This window comes from Triturus cristatus, chromosome 5_2 (assembly GCF_964204655.1).
Source record: "Triturus cristatus chromosome 5_2, aTriCri1.1, whole genome shotgun sequence".
Classification (NCBI taxonomy): Eukaryota; Metazoa; Chordata; class Amphibia; order Caudata; family Salamandridae; genus Triturus; species Triturus cristatus.
Window position 1 is genome coordinate 42910601 of NC_140588.1, and position 16289 is coordinate 42926889.

General features: G+C 44.3%; 1 protein-coding gene across 1 annotated transcript in view; it reads left to right on the forward strand.

Annotated features, from left to right (window-relative positions):
* Positions 1 to 16289, forward strand: part of TMEFF1 (transmembrane protein with EGF like and two follistatin like domains 1) — a 668539-nt gene that overhangs the window by 306322 nt on the left and 345928 nt on the right. Inside the window, exon 2 of the mRNA XM_085606812.1 lies at positions 7858 to 7967. Coding sequence (XP_085462938.1) covers positions 7858 to 7967 — 110 coding nt within the window. The remainder of the gene's footprint in view (positions 1 to 7857; positions 7968 to 16289) is intronic.

Genomic DNA, 16289 nt, shown 5'->3' on the forward strand with positions numbered 1-16289 from the left:
ATCTAGCAAGCAAGTTCTCCCGGGGCTGACTGCCCCGAATTCAGACTTACCCACGCCGGCGGGATTGCAGCGTCCGGAGTTTCTGAGCACACTCTCTTTGTTGGCGCCACAGCGACAGCAGCTGGTTCAGGTGAGATCACTGCACCCCACCCAGGCAGGCTGTACTCAATGATCCCAGAGTACTTCACATATGGTTGCACACCCACAGTGACCTGAGGTTCCTTGCCACTGCTCCTTTCAGGGTAAGTCTTAGGTCTGACCCACGGGGGGGGGGGGGAAGGTTATGCGAAATTCCTGGCATAGATGCCTACGTTTTCCGTTGGTGGGATTACTTCCCCAGAGAAGCTCCTGGTTGGGTCAAACTCCAAACTTCTTGTTAGTTCTGGTGACCTCTCTGGCATATGGGATCATCGTATCGCTACTACATATGGACACTGACCCGATCGGCACAGCAGATGCCTGCATGGCAGCCCCACTTGGCATTCAGGGTCACCGACTCTTCATGGTGCTAGGCTACAGCCCACTCTGCATAGCACTCTGTTCACAATAGCCCCTCCTGTCATATGGGGTCACAGATCCCTTACTGCACAGGCTCAGGCCCAATTGACACAGCAATATCCATGGCTCTCTTCACAGTGGCCCTCCTGGCACACGGGGATCACTGACTTTGTACTGCACATGAGCAACAACCTGATTGATGCAGCTGCTGTTTCTTCATATCTCACTCAGAGAATCCACTCAACAGGATTCCTCACTGGACCTCGCTCCCTTCAACGCTCTCCTTTTCCTCAGAGAGCACACTGGTTTTGCCAAACAGGTAGGCCCCGGTGCTCCAGGTTCCTGGGCAGGTGGTTCTGGATTCCCTGGGTGATAGCCACTCACCCAGCAGGGAGACTAGGAGGCCTTGGCCCCAAGCCTGGTTGCAGGCAGAAGTCCTGCTGATCTTCTCTTTCTTGCACAACCCAACTGGCTGCTTGACAGTTAATAATTCTGGGGTCTCAATTGCCCCTTCGTTGAGTCCACATCTAGACCCCACTTGTGATTTAGGGTCTGAGTCTTTGTATTTTATGCTGGGGTTCTACTTCCTTTTGAAGTGCCCACTCCTCTTGAAAGCCAACTGTCACAGCAGGAGCAACTGCAAATCTGATAGCTCCATAACACAGGCCATGGTAGTGACTAGAGTTCGCACCTGGATGTTAGCCACAAGGATATGTGTATCAAATGGTTAGCCCAGGGCCATCCACCAGGTCACGCCCCAATACGAGAGCCACTGCAGATGGGAAATTGGACCAGTATGATGCATATAACAAACATTGCTGTATAGTGTATACCGAGTCTAACCTGTAAGGCCTCTGAAAGCTTTGCGGTACATTGTAAGCTGTAAAATTAATGCGTGTGTAAATCGATATACATGACCTGTATCCCTCTAACCTGTGTGTTTTCTGAAACGATAACATTCAATAAAAAGCCCAGGGCCACAGCCATACTCTTTATGATTCTATTATCAGCTCCATAACCTTCCTGAGGTGTACTCATCCTCTTTTTCTTGTGACCTCTCAGAATCAAAGAGCACCCTTTGAATTATATAGAGGAAGCCTGGCTTTCCCTTCTCCAGCGTGTCCCACCCAGCTTTTATGAATGCAGTAATACACAAATATGTCTGGGAGGATTTCTCCACCTCCTCTCCTCATGTTTCACCATGCAGCCCTGGGTCTCCCAAAATGGAACCCTTAGTCTGCCATGTATTGTACCATTCACAGGCACAGATGCACTCAGCGCCTGCATTTAACATACATGCACTGCACAGCACTGTATCCTTCACATACTGTACCACTCACATGCACACATACACCCAGCACATGCATTTAACATGTACACACTGCACAGCACTATATCCTTTATGTACTGTAACAATCACAGGCACGCATACATCCAGCACATGTATTCAACATGCACGCACAGTACTGCATTATACCTGTATTGTACCCTTCCCGGGCACACATATACCCAGCACAGATACACCACTCGTGCTACACAGCATTCAACATCAAACTAATATAGGCCAAGAGATGAGTTAAGCACACAGGAGCAGAACGTTGAATGTGTGAGTCTGTAGTCCTCACTTCAGTGACACAGGTTAAATAGACCTGTTCACTCCTACTGATCACTACGCGGTATGCTGCCATCACTGTGCTTGTTCTACCTAACTCCTAGTAAAGGCAGTAGCCTTTCATCACTATGAAAGTGGTCCAATAAGACCACAATCCATGAGGCAGGCCTATGCATGAGGCACACGCATGATCCATGCTTGTCTACAACAACAAAAATCAGCATTAGGGATGGAGACATCTGTACAGTTGGGGCACTCAGGGAAGGGGTGCACGCCTGTTACCTTGCGGAGGACTTTTACGTCCCAATAAACCTGTTATTTACAGTGCTTGGAAATGTTATAAATGCTGTTATGATTACTTTATGGGACGCTCCTACTCAGTTGGGATAAGATCTCTTATCCTTTCTGGCACAGATCTGTGTAATGCATTTAATCAGTTGCCTCGAAAACAGAGAAGATTTGGTCTTTCATATGATACATCCCAATGTTATGTGCAAAGACCGTTCAGAAGCAGTCTTGTCTCAGTCTGCCAAAATATGAAATGATCTACTAATTTATCAAAAAATAGTTGCTGCGTGTTAGACATGCCAGCCCTTTGTCTGTCCCCTCCTCATTTTTCTTCCTTTACCCTCTAATTTTTCTGTCTACTAGTTTTTTTTAGTGTTGACTTAGAGGCTCTGGGTGCCCCATTTTCACTGACTGAGGGTGAGGCGCAAGGTGCTTCTCTAAAATGGAGGGAGGGAGAGAGCTCTTACACAAAATGGTGGCCTAAACTGTCACCTCAGAACCTGGGCCATAGGCTGTCATGAGGGGTTCCAGAACCTTCTGGGCCACTCTGGCCAGTCAGGGCCCAGGCTATAAATAGAGGTGAGGTGCGTCGGCCATTTTGTGTGGGTAGAAGGTGTGACGTGAGGTAGTCAGGAGTAACGCACCGGAGTGGGGGAGGTGGGTGCGCTAGAGAGGGAAACTGACAGATTTTAGGGCCTGCTTTTTCTTCCCCCTCGGCTGACACTACCCCCTACCTCTTGACCTGACCCTGCCTTCAGCCACTGACCCTGGGATCACAACAAGCTCAGGAGCTCCCCACCTAGCTAGGATTCCTGAGGAGAACGGCGAAATAGAGTAATTATTTCTTGCTTTCCTGACTTTGCCTGGGACTCCTCTTCCCTTTGACGCCACTGGCGTGTGGCCTGCCACGACCCAGCCTGCCTGCCCTGAACTGGGACAACACTGAGGGCGAAAGGGGGTGCTTGGCGCTCAATCAATCGCCACCCCCAGCCTGCAAATCACCCCCCTTAACTTCTACCCCTCCCCCCCGCTGAGGGGGGGTCCTGAAAAGCACCGCTGTGCCCCGGGGCCGAGAAGTGTAGCGCCTGACCTCTGCAGGGCCCGCTGAGGAGACCGGGGCCCCGCTGTGACAGAAGACGTTTGCACCGTGCAACCCGGAGTTGTGAGGGGTTCGCCGGAGGGTGGAAAAAGGCCGTGTTAGGCTTTGAAGTCCGCATCACCCCTATCACGTGCCGGGGGCGGACTACGGAACGCCGCCCCCGCTGTTGCTCGATAGGCTGGGGAGGTCGCGCCCCCGCAAGCCGCGTTGCCTCTGGCGGCTGCGGGCGCGCCTCCTGTCAGCTGCTAAGACCAGTCCCCCAGGCCCCAGGAGTCACCGAGAGGCCCGAGGACGCCCCGCGACAGAGTTACAGCTTCCCCCTTGACACCAGAGAGTGGGGACTGCCGGCGAGAGGAGCTCTGTGAGGAACGAGCCCTCCACCGGCTCGGACGATCCTCAGCTGGCTCACAAGTAAGGAAACCCCTGGGGGAGGAGGGCGGAAGGCCGGAGTGGTCCTGGATTCGCCTCTCCCCCGGGGAAGTCTCTCCCCGAGCCCGGCGGACTTCCATTGTACTGCAGAAGAGATAACTCGGCTCTTGGCCCCTTTTCTTCCACCCTGTGAGGGATGTGACATCGGCAGAGTAAGCTGGGCATTTTGGGGGCAAAAGCAGAACCAGCCATGTATAATAGGCCTATGTAAGGCTAAGTTTCAGGCATCCCGGTATTGCCAAGTCTGAAGTGCTAATGATCTAATGTGAACAGCGCTAAGATTAATAACTAAATTACAAGTGCATTGTGAAGCCTGTGAACAGAGCTATGATTGATAACTAAATTACAAGCGCATTGTGAAGGCTGTGAACAGCGCTACGAATAATAGTTACATTTCAAGCATTGTGAATGCTGCGAACAGCGCTATGAGTAATATCTAAATGTCAAGAGCATTGTGATTGCTGTGTACAGTGCTATGATTAATGACCTCATGTCCAGCGCATTGTGGTTGTCATGTGCAGCGCTACTTTTAATGACTTGATTTAATGTGTTAATGAATATGCTGTGTTGGAATTGACCACTAGGTGGCACGCCTGATCCCACCCTAGGTCTAAAATAAGAAAGTACTGCCAATTTAGTCACAGTGATATGATTTGACCAAAATGAATTATAGATGAGAACTGATTGAATTTATTTGGAAAGAAAGGTAGAACAAGATAAAAGGAAGGATAAAGTTATTTTTTACCTTATCTAACCATTTGGTGTAGCGTCATTTGTAGTGGTGGTACGCTGGATTGTGAAGTGAGTGTGATGCAAGCACGACATGTAACTCTGGGATAAGGCCTTGCCACCTGAGCCAAGCTACCCTAGGACTCTAGGTCCAACACTGCGCTTTCTATTTTATTGACATTTTGGGGATTTTTGAGAAGTTTGTAAAGGTAAGCCGTAGAACAGAGGCGGCTCGCATTGACTGAGGGTGGCAGGCGGGGGGTACAACAAATAAAAAATAAGTTTACCTTCTTTTATTCACAGTGGTACATCCTCCTCCCTAGTGTGTCTTCAGGAAGCTCCTGATGCAAGAAACTGCACTACCCAATCCTGGTGCTGCTTTCACAGCATGAAAGCAGCACCAGAACTGGATAGGGCAGGTTCTTCCAGCACTCCTAAGAGCACTGGAGGCCTGTGCTTGCTCAAACCTAGCTGTCTAAGACAGCTAGGTTAGAGAACTTTAAAATGTGCATGTCTGGCTGGCCGTCCCAAGATGGCTGGCCAAAGGGACATGCACATTTTAAAGTGCATGTCTCCCTGCTGCCGCCACTCGACAGCGCTGGCCCCTACCCCTTCATGACACTTAGTTCAGGATGAGTTGCTGAAAAAATAAATAAGGTAATAAATTAACTTTATTAACATTTTATTTTTCAGCTCTAGGGCTTGTGGGGTGATGTTCCTCCGCTCAAATGGAGGAGCCACCCCTGCTGGAAAAAATTTATATTTTTTAGTTTGTTGTGACTTACTGTGATTGCAGGGGTGCAGAGGATAAGATGGTCAAGTGGGACCAAACAGTGTGAGAAAATTAATGGGAGAAGGGCTACAGATGTTCAACTGAGCACAATGGCTGACACTCTTTTAATGAAGGGTTGGACGCAAAGGACATTAAGTTATGGCTATCTGATCACTTCCTTGTCACTATCCACCTCACTTATGTGGCCAACCACAAAGAGCCAACAGGACTCTATGGCACTTTGTATACATTATGCAAGGCTTTGAAGTGCTATTAGTGTCTGTGTTGTTGATAGAGGAGGGTTGAATCATCCTTGGGAATGGTCATTTAGGAGATCAGCTCTGAAGTTAAGCAGATGAATGATAATCCAATGTCAAGATTAGTAGCGTTCTAGAGGAAAGGAACTAGGAGTACAAAGGCACACAATCTGCAAGGGGCGTGGGATGGTTTTGTTGCATTGTGGTGGCACGAGGCTTGGAAAGGAAGTGGTGAGTTGGGGTCATGATTGTGTTGCTTGTTATAAATAAAAGGAAAAGGTTGTTTCCTGGTTTGAGAACCAGGATATGGAATATGAACATAGGCCCTGTTGTGCTTTGCAACCACCATCCTCCTGTCTAATGAGAATGGATGGATTAAGAGGAAACAGAGGGAGGTACTGAAGCCGAGGACTTTTCACTGGTGTCATTGCTAGAGGTTTGCGTAACGGATTAGGAAAATTCAATATTAGTGCACATTGCTGAGGACTGGGACATTAATGAATGTTTTTGTGTAATGGCATCAGAGTGAAAACAGGTTTGTCATATGCTGAACAGTTGCACATGTTTTACTGTGGCTGTTGGAGTAACGAAGATGAATAGATCCTATTGATATTAAAGGTGGCTGCCTTAGGACAGCTATTGAATGTGGCCATCAGAAGTTGTGGTTTAATTCACAAAAAAAGGGGAAATCTGTGTGTGAATCGTTAACTAAGCTTCTGTGATTCTTGTGCCACGTTTTGAAGGTCCCAAATTGCAAGCATAAAGACAGCGTGACATCGAATAAACTGCATGTAAAATAGGTGCTCAGATATCATCTACAATAATTATAAGAATAAATATTTTTATGATTGAAATTAGCAGGATGTATGCTGGGAAGGAAACTGCATAATCATTGCCGTTCACACATAGATTTCCAATGACCATAGGATTTACCAGTAATAATGTTTGGCCTATTGCCAGATACATTCCAGATCCCTCACATCAGTGTCCTCTGCTGCCTTCATGCATACCTTTTGCAGTCCTGGACTTCACATTCAATTTTGGTCATAATGCTCCTAGCCCAAGGCACTATTTTCACATTCCAGCCCTCCAGAATCTTTAGCATCTTTAGCGGATGATCACGGTACGGTTTTCGTATCACTCCTTTAGGCAGTACCCTCCCATCTTTGGATTTTGGCTGTCTCCACTAATCCACACATGGGCTTCATCTAATTTCCAATTAAGACATAAAATATGGCACTCTTGGTCTCTTGACCGTTCCCTAGCTCATTTTTCCTGGGAAAGTGATAAAATATAGGACTCTAGGTCCCTTGAAAAACACCAAGCTCACTTATCCTAGGAAAGGGATCAAATATGGGGTGTTTGGTCCCTTAGCCAACCTCAATCTCACTCCAGAAAGTAGAGGTTATGGGTGAGTTTGGTGAATTAGAACCAGGTGGAATTCCATCTTTTCCACACCACCAGAAACTGTTGGAATCGATGTTCTCAAAAAGAATATGCATGGGGAGGAAGAAGCACAATTTGTCATTCTAAATTGAGAAATCCTGGTTCTAGGTACATCAACCCAAGCACTGAAGATGGTGGAGAGCTTGCTTTTATTCTGATATCATCTGCCAGTATTTTCCTCTTAGTGTGTTTTGGTTATTTTCTTTAGTTCTTAATTAAGACAACTCCAACATATTACCTTCTGTATATAGTTAATTCATTATTTTCTTCTTTGAATGTTCTTTGCAGCATATGTTGTGATAAAGCTGTAAAATGACTTAAAATAGCAGGCTACTATACTAAGTACCTAATAAACCCATTTTATGAGTAGCCTTCCTCTCTTTTTCCAACTTCTCTGTTACAGTACTAATTACACCACGGCGATTTGTAGATATCTGTACTCATTACACTTGTGTGGGCGTTTATAATTTACGAGCGATATGTTGTTTTCTGAACATCTAAGTGGACATTTTGCATTACAGAACTTTTTTAGGCATGCAATAGTCATTAAATGTGTTTATTTCCCAAGCATAAAAGTTGTAATCCTTTTAGTGCATCGGAGAAGTCTGACAGCACTGGAATTGGAAACAACGTTTTTTTTTATTGTATGTTAAAAGACTAGCCTGATGTTAAAACTGTTGTTATTGAATCGTTTTAGTCAAAAATATTTTATCCTCTTTTATCGCAGAGCTAAATGTGAAAGAATCCGAAGTGCGAGGATGTGATGAAACATCTTGTAGGTACGGTGGAGTGTGTAAAGAGGAGGCAGACGGTGTCAAGTGTGCATGCCAGTTTCAGGTAAGGAGTTTTTTTTAAATATATTTTTATGAGGCAAATGGCATACTAGCTGCAGTTGTAGTACTTGGAAGCAAGACATTTTTTACTCGAAAGTCAAGCAGAGGTGAGAGCCTTTGTTTAAGATAAAAGTGTTAAAGAATATCAATATTTCTCTTTCTGGAACATGTCCTCATTACTGTGTTCTTTATATCATGCTATCCTCAGCTAAGCGATGGGAATATCATATTCTTGTATCTCTCTGACACTATAGCAGGAAAGCTTTGTGCTGCACACAATTGTGCTACCAGTCAACTATTTTCATTACAATTCTGCTGCATCACCTCAACTACTGACATATGACTAGTGCCATCTCCTTAAGGCCTTCAGACCTGTGTACACGTATTTCCTAGCATGCATACAGTGATCAATTCACAATGGCCATGCCATATATTTGGAAAACAACTTTGAGCTGCAGCAATCCATTAAGCCCTATTTTCTATCATCCCCCGGGGGACAATCTCTCCTTCATCGAACAATTACTGGAAATCATCTCTTCTCGATTCTGCAGTTCCTCAAATTTTCCTTGGTGACTTCAACCTTCATTAGTCTTATCCCAATGACCAAGCTTTACATGCCTGAAATCCTTCTTAGATGATCACGAGCTGACCCAATATTGTGACAGGTCAATGCAATAAAGGAGAAATCCTGGATCTCATCATCTCCAAAGGAAACACAATATCACTGGATATCATCTCCCCTTGCGACTGGTCTGACCATCACATCATCATCTTTTACATTAACCGGGTGGTGTCAGCGAGGAAGCCTCAATTGAAGAAGCTAAAGGTACGGAAAAGGGACCTTAAACATATCAATACAGCGGAACTAGCAACCCAATGTAAACTTTCCCTTTCCGCCCAAGTTGTCAAGCCAGAGGTTCACTTACTTACCAACTTTTACAACTCTACTATCTCAGGTATCATGGACTCCGTCGCACCAATCCTACAAAAAAACGCATCAACAAAAATATCCAAACCATGGTTTAATGACAACCTAAACTCCGAACGACGCAACCTAAGGGCAACTGAACGATCTCGGAAATCCAATCCTTCCTCGGGTCAACTAAAACTCCTCAGAACAGTAAGAAGCTCCTATAACAAACAAATTAAGAGTGCCAAGACCGACTACCTCTGATCTCAACTTAACGAAGCCTCTAATCATCCCAAGAAACGTTTTGAAATTGTTAAACAACAATCGTGTGACGCACCCACTCATTCTGACCCAGGACACAGCCCACCCTCTTGCGATGCTTTGGCTAAGTTTTTCTCTGAGAAGTCGAGACTCATCAATATCGAACTGGAATCTAAAAAGGCCTCGTTACCATCCTATTGGCCTGCGCACCCTTTATCCCCCTCTGAACAGCCCGTATCAGCTAGTCTGAGCACCAAAAATAATGCCTCTTGGGACACGTTCACCCCTTTTAGCGAAAGAGACATTAACAAAATTCTTCAGAGTATCAGCCTATCCAATCACTTTAATGACCTGCTACCACCCGCCTTCTTCAAGGATATAAAGGAAGTCATCATCCCCCTCTGGACAAATATTGTCATTGCCTCCCTGTCTCAAGGTATGATCCCTGACTGCCTGAAAGCGGCTCAGGTTTATTTAAAAAAAAAAACTAATGCTGATAGTGCAGACTTCAACAACTTCCACCCTATCTCCAACATCACTACTCTGGCCAAACTCCTTGAAAAATGTGTCCAATCCCAACTTTGTGCTCACATTGAAAACTTCCAACTCCTAGACCATCACCAATCTGGTTTTCGGAGTGTACACAGCACTGAATCGGCTCTCATTCATGTTTTCGATGACATTTTAAAAATGCTCAACCACAATGAATCCTGCCTCCTGATCCTCCTTGACCTTTCCTCTGCATTTGACACTGTAAATCACGACAACCTATTATCAGTTCTGGAACACAGGATGGGCTTCTCTGGTCAGGTGCTGCAATGGTTTTCGTCCTTCCTCCACCACAGATCTCAAAGAATAAAGGTGAACCACTCCCTATCCCAGCCCACGCCTGTATGTATGGGTGTCCCACAAGGGTCCACCTTATCCCCATACTATTCAACCTATTCATGGAACCACTTGCAAATGCACTAAACATTCTCTTCCACATGTTTGCAGACAACATGCAACTTTACCTGAAAATCTCCTCCCCTGACAATCTCACATCACTCAACACTACCCTCATGAACACTCAAAACTGGCTAATGGAGAACCACCTCCTACTCAACACTTCCAAAACTGAATTCTTGCTCATTTCTCCTCCGAATCATACCCCTAAGGTAGACCTCTGGTTGAACCATCTCACTGCCTTCAACTGCCCCCGTCATTATTGATTCAGCCAAATCGCTCAGAATCAGCCTGGACAAACACTTACATTTGAAGAACCACATTAGTAAGGTTTGCTAGAATGCGAATCACCAGATGAGACTACTCCGGAATCTCAAACCTTTCCTCCCACAAGCTGACTTCAAACAGGTGGTTCAAGCGCTGGTTTTGCCGAGGCTAGACTATGGCAGTGCTACACTATGTGGCCTCCCGAAATATACCTTGGCACCCCTTAAGGCTGTATTTAATGCGGCGGCCAGACTGACCACGGGCACAAAAGGATCTGCACACATTTCCCCAGTTCTAAAATCTCTAAATTGGCTGCCTTTTGAAGCAAGAATACAGCTAAATATCGCCTGCCTGACTCACAAAACTCTCCATCTCAAAACCCCCAAGTATCTATGCCAAAAGCTAGAACTATCTCGAGGTGGTAGACCCTTAAGAAGTGCTAACACCTTCCTTCTTAAACCACAGATATGTAGCAAAAAGAGAACTTGTCAAAGAGCTTTCTCTGGCTCAACTCCACGGATCTGGAACTCTCTCCCTCCTGAAATTCGCAGACTCACCTCCACGGTTGCCTTCAAAATGGATGTAAAACGATTCCTTATGTGCAAGTTCTTAACCTAATTAGGCTCTTATCATTTGCTGGAAGATACTGGACTTATACCCTCATGTCTTGTACTGATGTTTTATATCCCCTGACCTAATCTTTTCTTCCCTTCCCAGTCCCACTATATATATATATATTTTTTCTTTTTTCTTTTTTTCCCCTTCATTATTGCATTGCTGTGTTGCACCCTTTGTAACTGTTTCCAATGATATGTATTTGATGCCTGCCTAACCCTGACCATCCTTAATTGTGAAGCGCTCTGATATCCTCGCGCTATATAAAACTTTATAAATAAAAAATTTATAAAAAATTAGTAGACAACTTTCATTGACAATTACCTTTCCTCAATTTAAGTAGTTTGAACCAAATAGTAAAAGCAACATACAGAGTGCATTGGTTTGTGTGTGGTTACAGTGGTTAATAATCCCATAATCTAATAGAAAGTGCTGTAAAAATCAAGATCTTCATTGCCCATAAATAATTTAAGTAAATAAATGTTCCTTTATTCAAAAAATAAGACAAAAACAGTCAACAAGGTTGAGTTTCAAAGGTTAGACGCAAAAAAAAGTAGCAAAAATAAACAAACAGTGTTAAAATGACATCATATTCATAATTAAGGTGAAATCAAGAATAATGAAAACATTTCCTGCAATATATTACAAAGATTTAGGACCTGATTTTGATTTCAGTGGATGGGTTACTCCATCACAACTGTGACGGATATTCCTTCCACCGAAATCTAAATTTCACAGGAAATTATGTCATTTAGATTTCGGCAGACGGGATATCCGTCACCATTGTGACGAAGTAACACGTTATTCTCTTACAAAAGAGCAAGAAGTCTAAAGGATGCTTTGGTCCATACTCGCCCGAGGCCACTAGACAAAGATCAGACTGTGTCCATCACCAGCGCATGGGGCCTTCCTCCCATTGTGGGCCACTACCCGTGCGGCTCATGTAGTGTTTGCCACCTGACTTCCCCTTCAAAATATCTTGAACTAGAGCCAGGGAAACGTTGGGAGCAGAGGACACACACTAACTGCAACTCCACAGACGTGGTTTACCTGATTACCTGTCCCTGCGGATTGAGATATGTCGGGATGACAGGCAGGAAGATAAAACAGCGCATCTGCGAACATCGCAGCACCATTCGCTGTCGGAAATTGAGTACTAAACTAACAGAGCATTTTCTTGTGGCCAATCACACAACCAACGACATGGCCTGGTCAGTCATTGAGAAACTGAAACCTGGACAAAATACTCAGCAACGACTCTTCGAAAAGGAGCAGAGATGGGTGTACCGCCTTTCGACTCACCTTACAGGTCTGAATGACACCATCCCATGGAACTCTATCTTCAAGAACTAATGTGTTGTTTGTTTTCCATCCAAACACAGGATGACACCTTGATGGCCTCCGTGTAGCATAGCTTATGATGCCTTTAAATACCCTTTCACTATTGATTCATCTCACTGATCAAAAGGGTAGTTTTAAATAAGTGTGTACCCAACTGAGCCTCGCACTGACATGACCTCTCAGGCGGCTGCGACTTTGGAGACCCACATATTAACATATAATCACTGAAAAGGTGACACTACTTATTTTCTTGTAGCCAACAGCCAGCAGCTTACTGCAATTCCAAACCAACAAACTATGAGATATTTTTAGCATGCGAATGCACGCAAATGCCTAGTGTGCCTTCATATGCTAGCTATTTTATTCTCGAGCATTAGCCGTCCCCCGCCTTTTAATATGAGACTAGTATGCCACCTTAAACTTTACTAAAATGACCACTCACGATGAAATGGCATCTAGGAGTTCGTCCGTTGCCACACGCATCTCGGGATGACTACCATTCGCAAGCTTTATAGGATGGGACACAGTTCTTGCAGTAAGAATGCACGCATATGATTTACGAGTCCTCATATGCTAAACCAGAGTGACAGGAACATTACCCGTCCCCCGCCGTCTTGAAATTAAAACTAGAATGCAAACCTTTAAACTTCTCTGCAAAGAGCATTCCGCGAGCAAAACACAGCTGGGATTTAGTCTGCTACCACACGCCCCTTTAGTTGACGTCACACGTAGACGCACGCATTTGCGATCACGTGACGCACGTAAATGCGATCACCTGATTGGTTAGCGCTAGTATTTCTTCCGCTTTCGCTTTGCACTCACCAATATCCGGGCCGAGCAGGACGAAGCCAGGTATTCCACGGGAGTGTGCGAGCATGGAAGTAAGTGGATATTTCTTTTCGCCGCATCCATTCGGTCCCAGAGAGGTCCACCTGTGAGTACCTAGACAATTTAGTTTCTTCTGTTTTTTACCCTCACAGATACTATAGCTCACTACCCCCCTCTCGGACCCATGACGCTAACAATACCTTTGTACTGAGTAAGAGTTCAGCCCCGTTTTTCCATGTTGTTGTTGTTTTTATCAACTTTATTTGTAGTCATGCACTGGAGCAACGGCGCCTGGCAAACACTATGTGCGCTCGTTTCAGCATGCACTCCACTTGAACGAGTCAGCTATTTTTCGGCATACACAATGGCTAAATAGCCCCTGTCGACTGCATACCGCTGGTCGACCAGTCAATACAGTTCTATTTGAACTTTTTCACAGACACAAATAGTGCTAAGTATCGTAATGAAAGACACCTATAAATGTATAGGTCCTCTTAGCCCTTAAGGAGCACCGCACCCTACTGTGGGAGTTTTTATAACCACATAACGTTATTTAACACTGACTCCCGCGTCACAGCATGGGCCTACCATTTGTGTTCACCTGAATCACATAGAGTATAAGCAATTCAAGTGACACAAAGTGTCTGTCTTTATATGTCTTTATGTGTGTTATGTCTGTTTTTTTCTTTACAGGCGTTACTAGCCCCTGAATTATAGGATGGCTTTTTGCGGTATAAGAGTAAGTTGTACCGTATAATAACACCACTGGTTAGGGTGCACCTTAGCGTGTGCATACCGCCGTGGTGTTCCCCATGGTCCTGACGAATGCTTAGCCAACTAGGCATGTTAAGCAGAAACATGTTGACCTATCCATAATTAGGACGAGCCTTGTCCCACCTAATAGGCCGGCTCTTGTCCGACTCACTTGTTTTTATCCGGTTTTTGGTTTGCCAGAATTAAATTGGTTATTGGTTAAAACCATTTACCTTTTAAACTTTCACCTTCCGTTCTATCACAACCAGCTCCACTGTAATTCAGGCGTTGCAGCACACCAGAGAGGCATTCGGCCTCTCTGGTGGGAACCCGATGATGAAGCATGTCACCAACTAGGTTGGTGAGTGAGGGTTCTTTTAAAACACTAATTTGGTTTTTGCCCACGCCTTTTTCTCTTGGTTTGCTCCTTACCTAGCTCACTCTTTTGTTGTTGATTTACTATTAACCAGGGGGATCAAGAGTGATCTTCCCTCACCCTCTTGTTGTTATTGTGAAGTAACACGTCCGCCAAAATCAAAATCAGGCCCATAATCAAGGATCAAGAGAAAAGTTGATAAACATAAATGTGATTAATGAAGGCTGTTGGGAAAATTTCATCTGTGGGAACCAAGCACATCGCAAAAAAATCAGAAAAGAATAGTATAGCAATAGTATAAACACCACTCAGAAAACAGAATAGGGAAAAATAACAATAATTTACATAAATGAAATAAATTTTTAAAAAAGCAACTTCAAATAAATGGCGACCATAATAATTGAAAGTTTCCTCAATGAAAAATGTTAGTGAAAACAGTTGGTTAAATTAATCACTTATTAATGTACACCTATGTCATACAATTGTACATGCAGTATGCCTTTATGACCACAAGGCACAAATTTCAAGTGAAAAGCCTTAGCAGCATATGTATAGGGTCTGTGCAGGCTTTGGAGAAACTGCCCAGAACAACAATGTGCAGAGTCCCAAGCAATGAAAAGGTTAAAAGTCCAGTGGGACAAGTACCAAATAAGAGAGCTATTGAAAAAGTAAAAAGTGTTACTTTCATGAAGTTTATCAGAATCTAGACTATCCTGGTAGTTACACATAACGGAACTCACTTTCAGATACAAGATTCGGATAATTTCCTCTTGAATAATTACATCTTGAAATACTCCTGCAACAACAAAATTCTTGATCGGGACTAACCTGAAAGCTGCATTTGATTTTAGCTCCAGTATGAGGTAACATTTTTAACATGTTGAAGTCCTTCTTGGGTGTGCGGGCGAGACAGGATCCATATTTATTTAATCCTGTACAAAAAGGGAGAAATCAAGGAGTCCAAAAGATTTTTTGTAGACTGTTCAAGAAGTTAATATTGAAGCATGTTCTTGAGAACCTTACCCATGTAAAATACAGTCCTTCAAACCTCCAATAAAGTAGGAGCCACAAAATTGTGTTTCCATCCAAAGTTTTCTTTTATTGAGTCAGTCTGTAATACTCCAACATCAGCACAACCAATTTGTTTCGTCCCCAAAATGGGACTTCATCAGGGTTTTGTTCAGTTCATCCGATGAATCATTGGCAAAAGTATATATCAAGGTATGGTCAAGTTTCCTGTTCCTCAGTGGGCATTCATAGTGTAGGTCTATGGTGCTTACTGCAATCTATAGGTTTTCACTATACTATACATTATTGGTGAAATCTGCCTAAAGCACAGTTTCAGCTACTTAGGCCTACAGAATCTATGGAGATATCAAATTGGGTTCGAATATGTACACTGAATTTGAATTTGCAGTCCCCAATAACACATAAACACATGTTATGGGACCTCTAGATTTGTCGTGTTTCTCTGGATCAGCTCATACTCAAATACCAAGCCTTTGTCCCCCACAGCACTGGGCCAAGTTATTTACTTTGCTCCCCAGCAGATGCAGCAAAGGCCTCAACAGACAAAAGGGCAATTAACAGTGCTTGATTCAGTTCCTGGGAAAGGAAAGGTGAGGGGATGCAATCTGCACCTGATTATTAGCTTGTAACCCTTCTCTTGGGCTGGGACAGCCCAGGCCCACTGAAACAAAGGAGGAAGCCCAGACCCCTTGAGCCAACACAGGAGTGTGTCACCTTTGACATTTTTGGTGGGAAAGGATCAGGCAGCTGTGTCATTTAGGTGCAGAGCTGAGGTTCTCAGAGGAGTTCTTAGTAGAGAAAACTTGCAGTCCCTGAATAATATACAGGATGGTCGGGACAGGGTTGAAGGCATGATGTTTCAACTCCCACATAAAAGCCCGTATACAAGGGAGAGACAGTTGAGAAGCCCCTGGGAGCAATGCCCAGATTGAAGGAGAATCCGCCAGATGGCATGGAAAGATGGACTAAGGACTTTGACTCTAGCTAATGCCCACAGCAAG